A 15,769-nucleotide genomic window follows, 5' to 3' on the forward strand; every position below is an offset into this window, starting at 1 on the left:
CAAAAATGTTGCTTTTGATTAGCAATTAGCGTTTTTATTGAACAACAAGTTGACTTCAAGCTGAGCTCAACTCGCCGCTGCCGCTGTGGCAAAAATTAATTGAGTGGTGTAACTGTTAAGCTATGGGTGGCTTGCAGTTGGCAATATTTAGCCATTTTTGCTTAGTCATGCTTAAGAAGAAGTCGCTGCAAATGAAGTGCCGCAAGTTGCTGTGACTTGCAGCCAAGCTTAAGTCTAAGTCGTAATATTTTTAAATAGCTTTGCTGCTTGGAATTCAAATTTTATATATTTTATATGTCATAAAATGTAGTCGGAGTAAGATTTTATAACTACTTTAAGCCCAAGTAATTTTTTCATATGTTAAACATTTTCGAATAAATTGCATATAAATAGAATTTGCTGTTAAAAGTGCTAATGTTAATTGGAAAACAAATAAATAATTTTTTAAATTTTTAAAATCTTATTTTCTATATGTAAATGAAATATATTTCAGTTACATATTTTCTCATTTTTATAGATTTATAATATCATCACACACATGTATACAAATCAGACCTTTTAAATATATTTTTGAATGTTTGCAGCTAAAGCTTTAGTACTATACAATTTGTTTCTTTATTAAATACAATTTGACAAAAGGAGATCAGTGTATTCAGAGTTTCATTTATGTCATCATCATTCATCACTTATGTATATTAAGTTATACTTATTATATTTTATATATTATCATTACAACACATACTGGATACCTGCCCGCAACTCAACAACTCGAGGATCCAACAATTTGGTCAGACCCAACCCACTTCTCTTCTCACCTCACCTTCCCACAATAATGTAAAGCTACTAATCAAATTCTTAGGCAATAATAAAATATTAAGTAGCAAATAAGTTAACTGTCGAGTCGCTGGCCTTAGCAGCTAGCAGTAATATATTATTATTAAGCTTGTAAATAAATAAATAATATTTATGAATTACGAATGTATATTTATGTACTCAACAGATTCAATATAGTTACCATAAATTTTATTCTAGGTATAAAAGTAAAGTTTTAAACATAATATTCGCACTCTTAACGAGACTCTTGAGAATTATTTCAACTTTTACGCATACCTCACCCTGAACTTAAAACTTAGCATTGAACTTAATGCTATGGATGTTAAAACTTCTATAAAACTGAACGGAACTTTAACTTGCCTGATCACTGCCCCTACCTTAGCTCCATATTCAAATGAACAGTTTTATTTTTCTCACTCATCTCGCATTCAATATTAACAAAAATACATAATATTATAATACTTATTTTTGTCAGAATTTGCGAACAATAGCGTCAATGCTTTCAGCACTGATTTAAGATAATAATTTATTTACTACGTTGCATTATTTTAGGAAGTTATGCTGCTTATTATTTTCTTTTATTATCGAATATTTATTTGCGGTTTCTTTTTGCAACAATTGCTTAAATAGCTTTAAATTTATAAAAACTGCTCAAGGATGCTCTAAAAACCGCAAATAATTTTGACAGCTGACGTAATTACAGCTGCAAATTGTAAACGAGTTGAGTTCATTCGAAAAATGAAATTTTTTAATTAAAGCAATGCCAATAACAGAGCCAAGCAACAGGTTTCAACAATATTAACAAATCGACTTCAAGGCGTATTAATTAAGCAATTTTTCAAGCGGTCGCTCGACCGTTCGGTCGATCTCTGTGATCCCCAAAACCAATTTGAGGTAACACTTTCGCATGTTGAGCGTCAATTCGCATTGATTTGGTGTCGGACAAGGACAAGATGACACTTGCGTTATGTGGCACACTAATCAATGGCACGGCAAATGTTTCAATCCTTTTAAAGTCAAATGTCGAGCGCCTGTCAGTGGCTAACCCAAAAATAAAAAGTGGAGAAAAGTGGCTCCGCCAACGGCAGTCGACAGCAGCCTGGCAGATGCTTTAGCCATTTGCGCTCCAGCTGTGCATCCCAAAAATCTGCTAGACTGAACCTGATTCGCTTGGCTTTTAGCTGCTGCATGTCTGCTGGTAATTTGTTTCTTATTCGTGTGATTTGACAGACGCTTTTCTATGTTAACTTGGCGCATGCGAATGCAAGTGTTAAAAAAAAAAGTAATTTAAACTGCAAGCTGCCCATGACTTTGAACTCAACACTTGCTTTGCCATTTCGCTGCTCAATGTGTGAGTCATGGCATTTCTCTATCAGAAGTCTGTCTGTCCGTTTGTCTGACTTGGCTGCCTCCAGCGTCAAATTGTAAATAGTCTGCAGCTTGTCTGGCTGCTGATGGATGCGCCACCAAGCCAAGACATATTCAAAATAGACTGGCAAAAAAAAGTTGTCGTCAATTGTCGGCACATTTGCTGAAATGCCAGACAGCGACTGTTGCTGGGGACAAGAGTCCAATGCTCAGTTTGATGAGTCAGTAATGCAGAAATTGAATTAAATTATTAAGAGTGAGAGTTGCTGAGAGAGAATCAGAGTGATGCTTATATTTGGCAATTAAACTCGCTTTCACTTAAAGTTTTCAGCAATTCTCAGTATATTTATCAAAGAGCTCTGCTATATCCTGTTTGCACTTAACTATAATCAAAGTAATTCCAAGCAAAACCTCAGCTGCAATTAATTTCCTGCGCTGCTTTCATCGCAACACAAATAAACAAAATATTCTGCTTGGCTTTTCTTTCAGCGCGAGCATAAAGCATAATTAGTTTAAGGCTCCATGGATATTTATACAACACTTTCAAGTGTCTGTGTGTCTGTGTGTTTGTGTTTGTGCTTTGCTTTTCAACTTGCTCCAAATTTTCATATTCTGGCGAAAAGCAGCGAGCGCTTCCTTTCCAGGAAATCAGACATCTCAACTTAGCTCAACATATGTGAACCTAAAATATTTGCTGCAATTTAAAGAGACACAGGTAAGAATTGTAACCTGATATCGGTCAAGTTGTGACTAGACTATATGTGTATTTAGCTTATCAGTGTCAAACTGAATATTCTGTTTGCTTTTACATTGAGGAGGAGTGAGAGAGCTGTCGCCAGGCATTTATCAATGAAGTTCAATGACAGTTGTTTTTAGCTTTCGATCAACGATCGTTTATCAGCTTAAATATTGACAAATGATACGATATAGACGCAGGTATTCATTGATAATGCTCTGGGCTCTCTGACATTGATGAGTGTTAAAAGGCGATAGAGCAGCAGCCAAGCAATGTCTTACTTTAAGCAGAAGAAGAAGAGCGAGCCATATGGCATTCTTCTGGATATTGACCCAATTAAATTGGGATTCTGAGGCAGCGACGACAATTTATTGTGAGTCGCAGACAAAATGCGTCGCTCTCTCGCGCTCTTATCTCAAGTGTCTGCTCTAACGAGCTATGAATTTGTTCTTGCCACAGAAAAACGCTGCCACACATCAACAGCTGACCCGTTAAATGGAGGGAGGCAGTCGTCTGCCTGGTGGCGTCAATGTCTTATCAAAACTTGGTCTATAACATTAATTTATTGCCATCAGCTATGTGGGGGCACATCAAAGCATTTGGTGGCATTGCCTGGAACCATCTCAGATATATCTGGTCAGCAATTAAACATCGGTTTATAGCTCTAAACAGAAACGATGCTTCTACCTATGTAAACAGCAATGTTGCAGCTTTATGTTGCGCTTCCAGCTCCATTGGTCAGCATTGAGAGTTGTTAGAGTATTCAAAAAGTTTTATTTTAAAGTTACACGCATTTCTGTTTGTTTATGAAAGTTACAGCTACAAATTGTGTTTCTATTTATTGCTGGGCCCCAACTAAATGTTTACACGATCTGCGCTGTTTGCTTGAACTCTAAAAACTGCCCATGGTTGCCCTTTAGTGGTTTATTTATTGGAACTTCACATCAAAAGCGAGCTATGGCAATTTATATTCTAAAGAGTATATTAGGTTTCCGTATCCGATTTCCAAGCTGCGCGCAAACTCCAATGAAGTGCATTGTGTTCTTCACTCTTTGTTTTTTGGTTTAATGAGTAGCCCAATTGTTGAGTTGCTATTATTTAAAGAATGAATTGTTTATTGTTTTATGAGTCGTTTTGACATGTGTTTTCCGCACGTGTAAATAAATATCATGGGCTACCCTACTGAACTGAATTTCCCATTGTTAATATTCCATTTAAATAAACAATAACAAAAACGTAGCAGAAATCCACTCAATCAATCCAAGTTCAAGCCAAACTTTTATAACGAATCTCTCCGGGCTTCAAGTTCAAAACTTTTGCTTTTCACGCTTTGGAAGCTCTGCGGCGGCTGTGGAAAATCCAATAGTAAAGTTCAGTAAACTTCTACAGCAACTTCCACTTCACATGTCAATAAAAAATTAAAACAACTAAAACTATGACAGCATGCTCTGACTTCGACTCGACTCCAAACTCTCTGCACTGGGCACTGACTTCGACGAGTCAGTCCAGAGCACAGTTTTCCCACAAATCTAAATTTCCAGCATTGTGTAATGCAGTTAACAAGCAGCAAAAACAAATACAAAAGCAACGGCAACGGCACAGCACAAAAGTGGCGGCGGCGTAAAAATCAATGAAGAATGCATTTTCCAAACAGTTTCTCAATCGGCAAACAGCTTTCCAGCTGACTATGTAAATAGCGTAGCAACAAGAGTTTGTCCATGACTTATGGAATCGAAGTCTATAAGAACTTCACACACACACTCCATGGAGTTGTTGGCTAATGAGCTGATAAACTGTATGTGTGTGTGAGTTGATTAGGCATAGCTTAGCTACAATAATGTGGCAATGGCGTTGGCGTTGGCGTTGTATCTGTCTCATTGTATCTTTCAATAAGTATCTTTGTATCTGTAACCGATGTAGGCTAAAATTTTGTTGACCCATTTCAGTTGAACTTTCATTTTCTCGCTACTTTAATCTAAACAAGCCATCAATCAATTAATGCCAATAGCTGTTGAATTTCGTTGCGTAGCCAACAGCTCGTTTGGCATTATAAATAATCAACACGCCGTTTAATCACCAATAATTTGCTCTATCAGTGTCTCAGCGGATCGCCAAGCTGTCCCCACTTGAGTTGCCGTCAGTCTGAGTCGCTGTTGGCAACTCAAGCAATTTGCAATTGCAATGCATTTAGAAAAGTATTTGTTGCATCAATTTGCAATCATTGAGATCACTTTTTTTTTATATAAGTTGCTATGAAAAGTTGCTTGAAAGCTGAAGCTTGAAATAGAAATTAAAAAGCAAAATTAAACTTATTATTATGTTGGCCTATTGAGTAAAATAATAAATATTGCTTTAATAATTTGATTTATTTTATATTCCAATTTATTTTATATTTAAATATATTCTTGTTAGTATGGACTTTAATAAAATGGCTAAAATTGAATATTGTACTTCTATAATTAACATAAAATTGTAATTATTTATGAAATTATTTCAGCGGTAATTTTTAAATCGATTCTTATTTTCATTCTAAAGAGCTATTGTCCTCAATCAATGCACTGATTTCCTAAAATTCCTAACTGATTCGCAAGATTTTAATCGAGTTATTGGAGTTTGGTCCTTGGCCACATTAGGAGCAAATTTTAGTGTAAAATTGTTAAGGAAAACTTGACTAGTTGAAAAGATGTCAATGACAATTAATAAAAAGTCGGACTTATGGAAATTAAGTTAAGTTAAGTTCTCTAGTTTTTTAAAGCGTGAAATTTAAATATAAAAGAAAATTAAAATAAATAAACGCAGTTTAAAGTAGTATTGGAAACTGTGATGTTATGAACTAAATATTGTTCCAAATTACATTTGGATTTGTAACCAAAAAAAATGATTTAAATTTAAATGCAACGTTGCTAATGGCAGCTAAGCTGAATTAATCTCTTTTAAAATGCTACATTTGCATACAATTTAAAGTTAGGCTTTAACTTTAATCTTATCTAGGCCAATCTGATGATGTTCCGACATAAAGTTATATACAAACATTTAAGTATTTATCATAAGCTGAGCTCAGAATGTCACTGACACTACAGTTCAATCAATTAGCAAGCCCATATACGTTGGCTGGCATTGTGTTGACCACAAGAATGCATCCGAGCTGGAAAGCGGTAGAGGATTGGAGCAGCAGCAGGGCATAACAAATTTTAACGACTTGCCTTATGTTAGCGTACACGATAAGCCACTTTATTTTTATAACCAGTCAAGGGAGCAGAGCGCACATCTTAGCCATATGTGTGTGCTACACTGGTCAACACCTAAACAGCATGTTGCAGTTGCTGTTGCTGTTGCTGTGGCAGTGTTGCAAGCAACACATGTTCCTATTAGCGCGTGTTGCTGCGGCTCGCCTAGAGCCTGTCATAGCTATAAGATACGCACGCAGGCTCTCAAAACTAAACCCATCCATTATGCACTTCAGCAGGGTTCTTCTAAAATTCTATGTGTGTGTGTGTGTGTGTGAAGAATTTTGTTGTTGTATTTGTATCTAACAATTGCCTATTGTGTGTGCCTGGGCCAAACCACAATTACGCGAGCGTAGCTCTGAGCCTGGCGCTATTGTTGAATGCTCACATGTACTACGTTTCTAAAAATATGCCCTAAAGTGTGGGTGCACACACACACACACGCTCTTTTGTTCTTTTAGCTTGTTGTGCCTTTTTCAAATTGAGCTGAGCAATTGTTCAGTGTTTTGTATGAAATATTATTTGTTTTGATTGCTATTTATAAATAAATGCTGCACAAATATTTATCTCAACTATAAACATTCTTGCAGTGCAGACTACAGTTGAGCAGAACATGCAACAAGAGGCAGCAACGAGCGACAACATTGCTAGCCCATAACTGGACCTCGCACGTAATAGCGTATAGAATACATAAAAACACAACAATCAAATAAGCAATAAATAATAATAATAGTAAGCAGCAGCTCTTCCTACTGTCACAACTTTCACATGAAAGTTCTTTCAACTTGAGCGCCCAAATATGGAGGCCAAGACACGTCGAACACGACAGCAACCACAACAAGCAACAAAGCCGAGAGTAGCGAACGAGATCGATCACTACTGCATCCATATTGAGAATGCAGCTAAGCCCAGAGCGACGCTATACAAACAGTTATGGCAGCAGCTATGGAGACTCACCATTGGCATTCGCTTTGCTATTTGGCCTTTGGAGGCGTCCGCTGCGGCGACGCTGTGCGACGGACTTCTTCAACGCAGATGCGGAAGCATCCTCAGCAATGTTACTTTCAATCAGCAGGCCACTTTTGGTTTTGCGTCTGCGTGGATTGCTCGGCCTGGGCGTCGTCTGGCGGCGCTGAGTGGTGATGCGTGCGCCGGTCCAGGAGACAACGCTCTGCTCCAGCTGCTCCAGGGAGTAGCTGCTGTTGCTGCTCACATCGTAGTCCTTGAGCAGCTGTGCGGGTGAAAGCGACTGCAAGTGCTTGAGCCGCGTCTGCCGCTTGGCTTGGGCTCGGCTTGAGTTCAGCGCCAGCAATTGGAGCAGCAGCAGCCACAGCGCGCTCCACACTACGAACTGCATTCTTTTTGTTTTAATTATGTATTTAAATTTGATTTTATTACTTGCGCACACACACCACTTGTTATTTTAATGCTTACACACACACATTTTACATGGCACTTTCTCAGAATTTGCAGCACTTTATTATTATAAATTTCTTTTTATTTATTCTTTTTTTTTTGCACAATTTCCGCTTGGCCGTCGCGTCGTCGTTCGGTCTGAGACTTTTATGATTATTTTTTACGCATTTCCTTTGCGTTTTGCACTCTTTATTTGCCTTTGGGGCATATGCGAAGTACCAACTTTATTTCTATCTCATTATTTCTTTTTTTTTCGTTTCGCATTTATTTCATGCACTTGCACGGCTGCAGCATTTTTGCGCTATTTAATTTTATTTTTGTTTCACGCACAGCGCACACGGCAACTGAAACAGCGACAGCGACAAATTTCGTTTCGGCTATTTTCGTATATCCTCAACGCAAACAAAAAACGCACAAAATAATCAAATTTTAATTCAGATTTAAATATAAACGCGTGCTCTGATTGACTCTGCGCCTGCCTCCTTTTGTTGCACGTTTATTTATTTATTATTTATTGGAGTGCACACTGCATTATCATTTAATTGCAATTTAATTTTATGACACACACTCATTTATCAACTTATAGAGCAATCCACTATTAAAAGCCACACGCACTATCAATCGAATCGAACCGAATCGTCTGAGCGCAGTAGCTCCGTCCTACACAATCGACCGTCAAATTCGAACTGAGAGACGATCGCGCGCTTGCCGCTCGGCGATCGTGTGCCGGTGCCGCTGCCACTGCCGCTGCCGCCTGCTTGTTGCACTCAGTGCTGGCAGCTGCAGCTGTGTGTGGAAAAATAGCTAGGGAAAGACTTTAAAGAAAATCTATACAAATATATTGTTGCTAAGTCAAATCAAAAACACCATAAGTAATCGTTTAATAGTTAATGAATTGTTTAAATATTAAATGTTATTTTAAGCCTTTTCTGCTTAATATAATTCTTGCTTGCTTATAATAAAAATTACGATATAACAATTACTTTTCAATTCAGTATGAATAAAACCTTATTTTTGTTAAAAAATAAATTTGCTATTTTATTTAAAAGTTTTTTTTTAACTTTTGGAATAAAAACTAAGTATATATTACTTTTAATTTCAATCTAAGAGCTACAAATTACAGAGGTATTCTGTAACTTATAAATTAATCACTAAATTTAGGCTTTTAAGCCAGGAGCAGCATTATCAAAAATAAAATATTATTCTTCTATCGCTCAGTAACTCTTATAGTGCAAATACTGCATTATTACATTTAATTACATTTTTTCTTTTGGCACAATTAAATTAATTGATATTTAAGTGTTACAAAATAATTAAAAATCATAAAATTTTATTTTATATTTCCTTCATTTTAAAACTAATTTTTTTCTATATTTCATTAACTCTGAAGTTCGTTTCCCGGAAGTCTGCTTCTTAAACAAGTTTAGCTACATTTAGCGGGAAACAAGCTGCAGGTCCAGCAACAGTTGCAAGAGGATCATTTGTGGAACGCATTTGCTGCACGCTTTTTTCTAAACTAAATGTTCGAGAATAAACGAAATTTTGTAAACGACATAATTCCAAAATACTTTAAGTGCTAAATATCAAATTTTAAAAACAAATAAAATAAAATATTGAAGATACGAATATTCTATAAAAAATAGTTTACTGCTTAATTAATTCAATAAAAGTTTTAAAAATATTGTACCTTGACATTGTTCTTTAGCAGCTACAAAACTTAAGTTCCACAGCATTGATTTAGTTAGTTGGTGCTCGCTCTTAAGTTCCAACTGCGCTCTTTTGGTTTGCCGGCACTTCTGGCTTGTTTGGCTGTCTGTCTGTCTGTCTGACTGTCTGACTGTTTACCTGTTGATTTTGCTTGGCAGTGACTTTACAGGTAATTCGACAAATACAAAGTGCATATTGGATTCAATGGGATTTTCCCAGTGCGCGCTAGGAAAACATTGTTTGGTTTTGTTTAGCACCTTGCGCCTGCGCCTTGAGCCTCTCGTGTCTATTGTGCTCCGAGATTTCGTTGCATGGCACATTTACACTTTATTGTTTGGTCTTAAATTCGTTTTGACAGTTGCAAGTTGGCAACTCGGTCTGTTCAATATCCTTGCGGTGCTTTTGTTGTGCGTCCTGTTTTATTTTTACAGCGGCAAGCGCAGCAGGTGGAGGTTTGAGCACTTAACGCCGTATCTGAAATCTCTCGCTCTCGCTCTCACTCTACTCTCGGTCGGTGTGTGTATCTGTCGGATACTTGAGTATCTGTTTCTGTTTTGGGTTTTTCGGTGGCGCACGTTTCATGTTGCCCGCAGGCTATTTGCAACTCAATTCATGGGCACTTACATAAATACGAGACTACCTCGACAATGCGCCTAATAAGTTCAGCATGTCGTGGAGCTAAGGAGAAGCCACAGCAAGTACAATTTTTGTATCTGATGCAATTTGTTGTACGTTGCACTTCAAACAATTGGCCCAGGCAACAACACACCCACACACACACACACCAGACACACACACACAACACACACACACACACACACACACTCACATTTGTCGAAGCGTGAAACAGCAGTTTCACGAGCTGAACTGAACTGAACTGAGCTGAGAGCTCAGGCCCTTGGTACCAGCCATCCATTGGATGGTATGGCAAGGATTAAGTCGGTTGCCCTTTGTCTTCTGTGTGCCGTTTAAATTGGTTCGTTTACCAAATGAAATGTACGCGCAACGGGTTCAAGCGAAGGTTCTACTTACTCTCAGTTACCTTGAGGCCGCGTAGGTTGTGTGCGCATGTGCTTAAGTGCCCCCAGAGCACTTGAGGTTGATCATCATCATCATCATGAACAGAATGCTGTGCCTGTGATTTATGCGTCTTAATTGAAATGATGGCTTACAAATTGTTGTCCTTGGCATGCCGGGCCAAAGAACTTCGAGGAACACAGAGCAACAAGTTCTTTGACAACTTCCTGTGGCGCACATTACCCAAATTCTTGGCTCTGACCTACAGCGCTAGACACGTTTTAATTTCCAGTTGTGATGCAATTCTTTCATGACCATTTAGTCTGATAGCCATCTTGGACTTACCTTTCACGTAGTGAACTACTCGTGTATTCAATTTTCTAATAGCCGCCTCCTAATCAAAACTAAGGCATCAAACTATTGTACAGTTCCAAGCGGCTGCCTGCGCTTTAGGCGCAAAACCAATTAATGGCAAACAGACTAGACAAAGTCTAAAACACACATAGACACACACAGCCACACACAGCAGTGAACGCTTTTTGCAGCAAATAAGGAAGTTTCGACTGCAATCTGTGGTCGCGAAAATCGCCGCGCGCAGTAGCCAAATAGTAAAGGCCAAAATAAAATCAAATAAAATTTACCGACAGTGCCACAGCTCTGAGTCTGGCTCTGGCCGCAGCACCAACTTTGGAAGCGCCAAAACGTTAAATACAATTCATGGCGCTCACGAGCGGAATTTAAATTATGCCCAATTAGAGTTAGGTGCCAGGCTGAGGCGCAATCTCAAGACAAGAGAGCGAAGTAGCGAAGACTAGAGACTCTGCTAACTCTTGTAATTCCTGTGGGGCATTTGGCTGCCAACTGGCAACTGGACAGGAGGTGGGCGTGTCATGGCATGGAGGCATGCTCGTCTGCTAAAGCGCCAAATTGATTTCGATCGCCTTTAGGGGGGGTCTCTACCAAGCTGTTGCTGCTGCTGCTGATTCAAGTGTTTGCTTCTAGTACTCATATGTACATACATGTGTATTATACATAGTTGCAACTGTCTGTGGCAACTAACAACTGCCAGTTGTTGCCTCACATGCTGACGCTGCGCTCTTTTGATGGATTACGCGTTGACAGGCTTTGGGTATTGTAGCGCCACTGATTGTGTTGCTCTCTTGCCCGAGACTTGTCTTGGGAACTGGTCTTGTTATGTAAATTGCCTCAAGTTGTGTTGTGCTGTGTTGTGTTGTGTTGTGGGTGAAACGAGTGCACAAAATTCAAGTGCTAACAAGCTAACCATTTTTATTTCGGGTAACTTCCTGGAAATTCACATAAATCAATGGCAATGCCTAAGGAATTTCCAATGATTAATGACTAAGTAGCGGTAAAGAGCAAATTATTAGCATTGGTGTAGTCTGATTGATTCATTTACGAAATTATGTGAATAATGAAAATATCCTTAAACAGCTGAATTATAGTACAAAAATAAAGTTTTGTTAATTTAAAAATATTTAGGATTTTAATCAACCACAGCTGTCACACTATAATAAGGATAATTAATCAATCAAATAATTTATAGTCATAATTCAGCAACTAACAAAAATAATTACATTTGTTATATAAGTTATGCAGTTTTTATACAATTTCCTCTTTATTTAAATGTATTTGCTTTTATTTCTTATTGCAAATAGTTGAAGGCTTGATACAACAATTTTCTTTTATTATTGCATAGCAGCTGCCGCTACTTCTTCCAGCATTTATTTTATACTTGGCTTACTCTTCAGCCTTTAGCCATTATAGCCATAAATAGTAGAGTTTTCATCTTGAGCCTAATTAAATTACGAAAAGTAACGCCTCTTAAAACGCTTTGATTGCATGCGATTAGACCAAGAAAAGACCATCAAAGACTTTTCTGTAGCCTTTAGCCTCTCAAAGCGTAGCCACAATTATAACTTAATTTTAAATACATTTCCAACGCATTTTGGGGCGTAATCATATTAATTTCACATAAAACTATCTAATTAGTGGCTCATTCAAAGCGCCGCCCATTGCACAGCTGGTGGCTATAAAAACCCAATCGTGGAACTCTGCTCCCTCCACTCTCCTCCAGTATGCGCTGCCCAACACTTGAAGGGTCATAAACTTGGCTGTGGCTTGTTTCTGATGCACTCTTTGAAAAATTAGTAAACACATTTCATTCACTTGGGGTGGTCATGATTGCGTTCTTGTTTCGAATCCCTGACTCAGGCAAACACCTTATTAGGCATTCCTTATGCATAATTTTGTCATTCCAGAGAAATTTGTAAGCGTCATTTTATTAAGAGCTCTGCTGCTCTCTGCCTCTTATAGATCTTTTGGGGCAGGTTGCGGCTGCGCATAAATAGTTGCGGCATCAAGGAGTAAGGGGCATGCATTGTCATGCAGCGAGCGCACAAGTGTCTAAAATAAAATTCAAGCTGACAGGCATTTGTTCCATGTCACGCACTTATTAAGAAATTTTTCTTCTACAAATGAAGTTCAAGGCTAAACGCAAAGAAAATATGTAAATTTCGAATAAATGTTAAGCTCTTGTTTTTAAGTTAAGAAGAAAAATAAAACAAATGTTTGCTGTTGCATAAATTAGGAAATAAAATTATTGCTTACTGACTATTTTATGGTATCCATTGTATCTCAACTGTAAATTGAGCTGTTAGTTATTTCATCTAAAATTAATCTTTCAATTTATCTAATATTAATTGATATTCACGTCTTATGTTTGATAAATTTCAATAAATATTACTAAATATAAAAATATGTAATCGTAATCAATATATAATTCTCATGTGACATATTTTCAATTACTAATTGATTACGATTCAGATTCTATCTTCAACACAGAGGTCTCGGCTTTGAATCAAGCGTTGTATATTATCGAATATAACTTTAAATACCTAATACTAATCCAGATCTGATGTTGAATCTGTTTAATACTTTCAATATACAAATTTATTTAATTATGTATTTTATTTATTACTGCATAAATGTAAGCTTAATAATTTGTTGTTATAATTTTCTTTTGCTGACTTCTGTTTATTTACAATTACCATTGAGATTTTTCAAAATATTTGAAAACTATATTCTTAAGCAGTAACTTATTAATAACTTATCAAGCCAAAAATAATTGCAATAAATTTATAAGTTAAACTTATGAATATTAATATTTAAAATCCTGATGAGGCTACGATTAACTTAGCTATTTATTAAACTAAATATAGAATAAATAAAATGAAAAATTGCATACAAGCAGCATTGGACTATGAGAAGTATATTTATGTTATACGTAATTCCAAATGCAATTTGTTATACTTGACGATGGTATCTTTGCCTTGTATGGAAAACCACAGGACCCAAATGGATTTTAAATTAATGAGCTTTCGGTAGCAGAGTCAAGAGAGAGATATCTTAAGCTGGAGCAATTTGTGTAGGAGTCTGTTGGCCCTTTTAGCGAGTGGCGTCTGCACATATCGATGGTTAATCAAAATATTTAAAATAGTTTGCCGCAGGCTATGGTCTGTGGTCTGTGGCATGTAAACAAGCTTGGCTATAAATAGTTTCGAAGGAGGAGGAGTAGCAGCTCATCCTGGCGTGCGCGGCTTTCATAAATTATTGAAATCTCTTGGCTTGTGAACTAATTTTGAGACGGCAAACAATATGCAAGTTAACGAAGGGAGCTCGCTTGTAATTGCGCATGCGCGACATGCCCCAATGGCGGCGTCTTTATGCCACAGACAGTACGTCGCATATGTATGTACCCCACAGCTGCATTGATTGGTTTTGTTGCGCTCTCTTTCGCGCTGTTTGACCTACTAAACGCATTTATTTGAAGCCTCGTCACGCAACGCAGCTTCGAGCTGCGAGCTTAGGCGTGCTTCAGCATTTCCCTTTCGTTCAAAATCTTGGGACTGCAATAAAAACAGCGCAGACAGCATCGAGCAGCGAGGTGTGCTAATTTCAGTGATTAGTCTAGATGATGAGCTGCTTAAATTATAGTACAAAGTGCAGACCACACAAAATTGAAGAGAATTAGTTATTGAAGAATTTCGCAAATTAAAAGTGAAATAAACTATGGCCGTGCTGGCTGGCAACATGTGGCAGCAACACTTGCGACTTGCGACTTGCAACAGGCGACAAGTGAAAGTTTATTTTGTTAAACTTTTTGTGCAAGTTAATGCCTCAATCGACAATCGAGACAATAAACGAAAACGAGAAATGTAAATTGCAGACAACGAAAATCGCTTAATTTTCGAACTGTAGTCTGGTTAGCAATGACATTAAAGGGCGTGTGTTGCAGCAAAAGTTTCGACTTTACAGTTATGCAGCACACACAGCTGATTGCTATTGATCGATGTGGCTTACAGACAACGATCTTGGCCAAGATTGTCATCATGATGTTGAGCGTGCTGCGTGCTGTAATCTGCAGAAAATGCTGAACAACTGATGAGATTTTGCTGCCATTTTTGGACATCCCTTTGCCACGAAGACACTGAGTCTGTGTGTATCTGTGTGTAACTGTGTGTGTGTGTGTGCGACTAATGAACACCTTAAATGGTGTTTGGCAAGTAGGAATGTGGATTTAGTTGCTGCGTGCAGCGGGCGGTGCTGGCTTGGCATTACCTTTCTCCCGTCTACACGCATTTTGTCACATTTTGACATATTTTTGCCTGGGTTATGCCATTGAAATGCCTTGTTGCCATTCTGGCCATATTTGGTGCCAATTAGAGGCCAGCAGCAGTCCCTTTTACTTTCCAGCTGCAGCTCATTACCACGAACCTAGCCAGTTATGGAGGCGCAAATGAAATTGCTGCAGCTTTCTGGGAAGTCACGTTGTCAGCCAGCTACGACGTTTCAAGATAAATTGCTGACAGTTGCGTTTAATTGTCCCCCCCCAAACCAACCACCGGCCCACTGTTAATTGCCAGAAAAATGTGCACAACTATAAATGGTTACAAATCTTTTGGCACAGTGGCAATGGCGCCTCTTGCGTAGTAGTCTTATGACTCTATTAGCCAAATCAAAAGGCAGCCAGCCTGGGCATATTAATATTATACATGCACACACATTAAGTAATTGATATGGGGCGCTGCAGAACAAGTTTGCTTTGAAGCCATCAACTTGCATGTGGGCTTAGAACATTTGTTTGGGAACAAGTTTTAGCCGGCAACTTGTTTTAGTTTTTAGTAGCAGTTTAGTGTAATTGGCGTATATAAATTTATAACTCAATTGTAGTTTGGGCCTTTCTTTCTTTCTTTTAGTTTCCCATTGTTTTGTGAACTTATCTGCAAGTCATGCTCGAGCGACGACTGCTGCGTCTTTTGGCAAATCAAACACAAGTTATCAACATCATTTGACGACTTCGTCGTGGGGCCAAGCGCATAACTATTCGGGTCAATAGTTCAGCAGCGACTCGAGTCATGCAGCTGCAAAAATTCGCAATGCTCTG

At 38.0% G+C, this 15,769-nt stretch overlaps 1 protein-coding gene across 1 annotated transcript in view; it reads right to left on the minus strand.

The window, feature by feature from the left end:
• Positions 1 to 8,249, minus strand: part of LOC108608123 (laminin subunit alpha-2) — a 71,641-nt gene extending 63,392 nt beyond the window's left edge. The window contains 1 exon segment of the mRNA XM_033294971.1: positions 7,123 to 8,249. Within this exon segment, the coding sequence (XP_033150862.1) occupies positions 7,123 to 7,522 (400 nt within the window). The 5' untranslated portion in view covers positions 7,523 to 8,249.
• Between the last annotated feature and the right edge of the window lie 7,520 nt (positions 8,250 to 15,769).

Source organism: Drosophila busckii, chromosome 2L (assembly GCF_011750605.1).
Source record: "Drosophila busckii strain San Diego stock center, stock number 13000-0081.31 chromosome 2L, ASM1175060v1, whole genome shotgun sequence".
In the NCBI taxonomy this organism is placed as follows: domain Eukaryota; kingdom Metazoa; phylum Arthropoda; class Insecta; order Diptera; family Drosophilidae; genus Drosophila; species Drosophila busckii.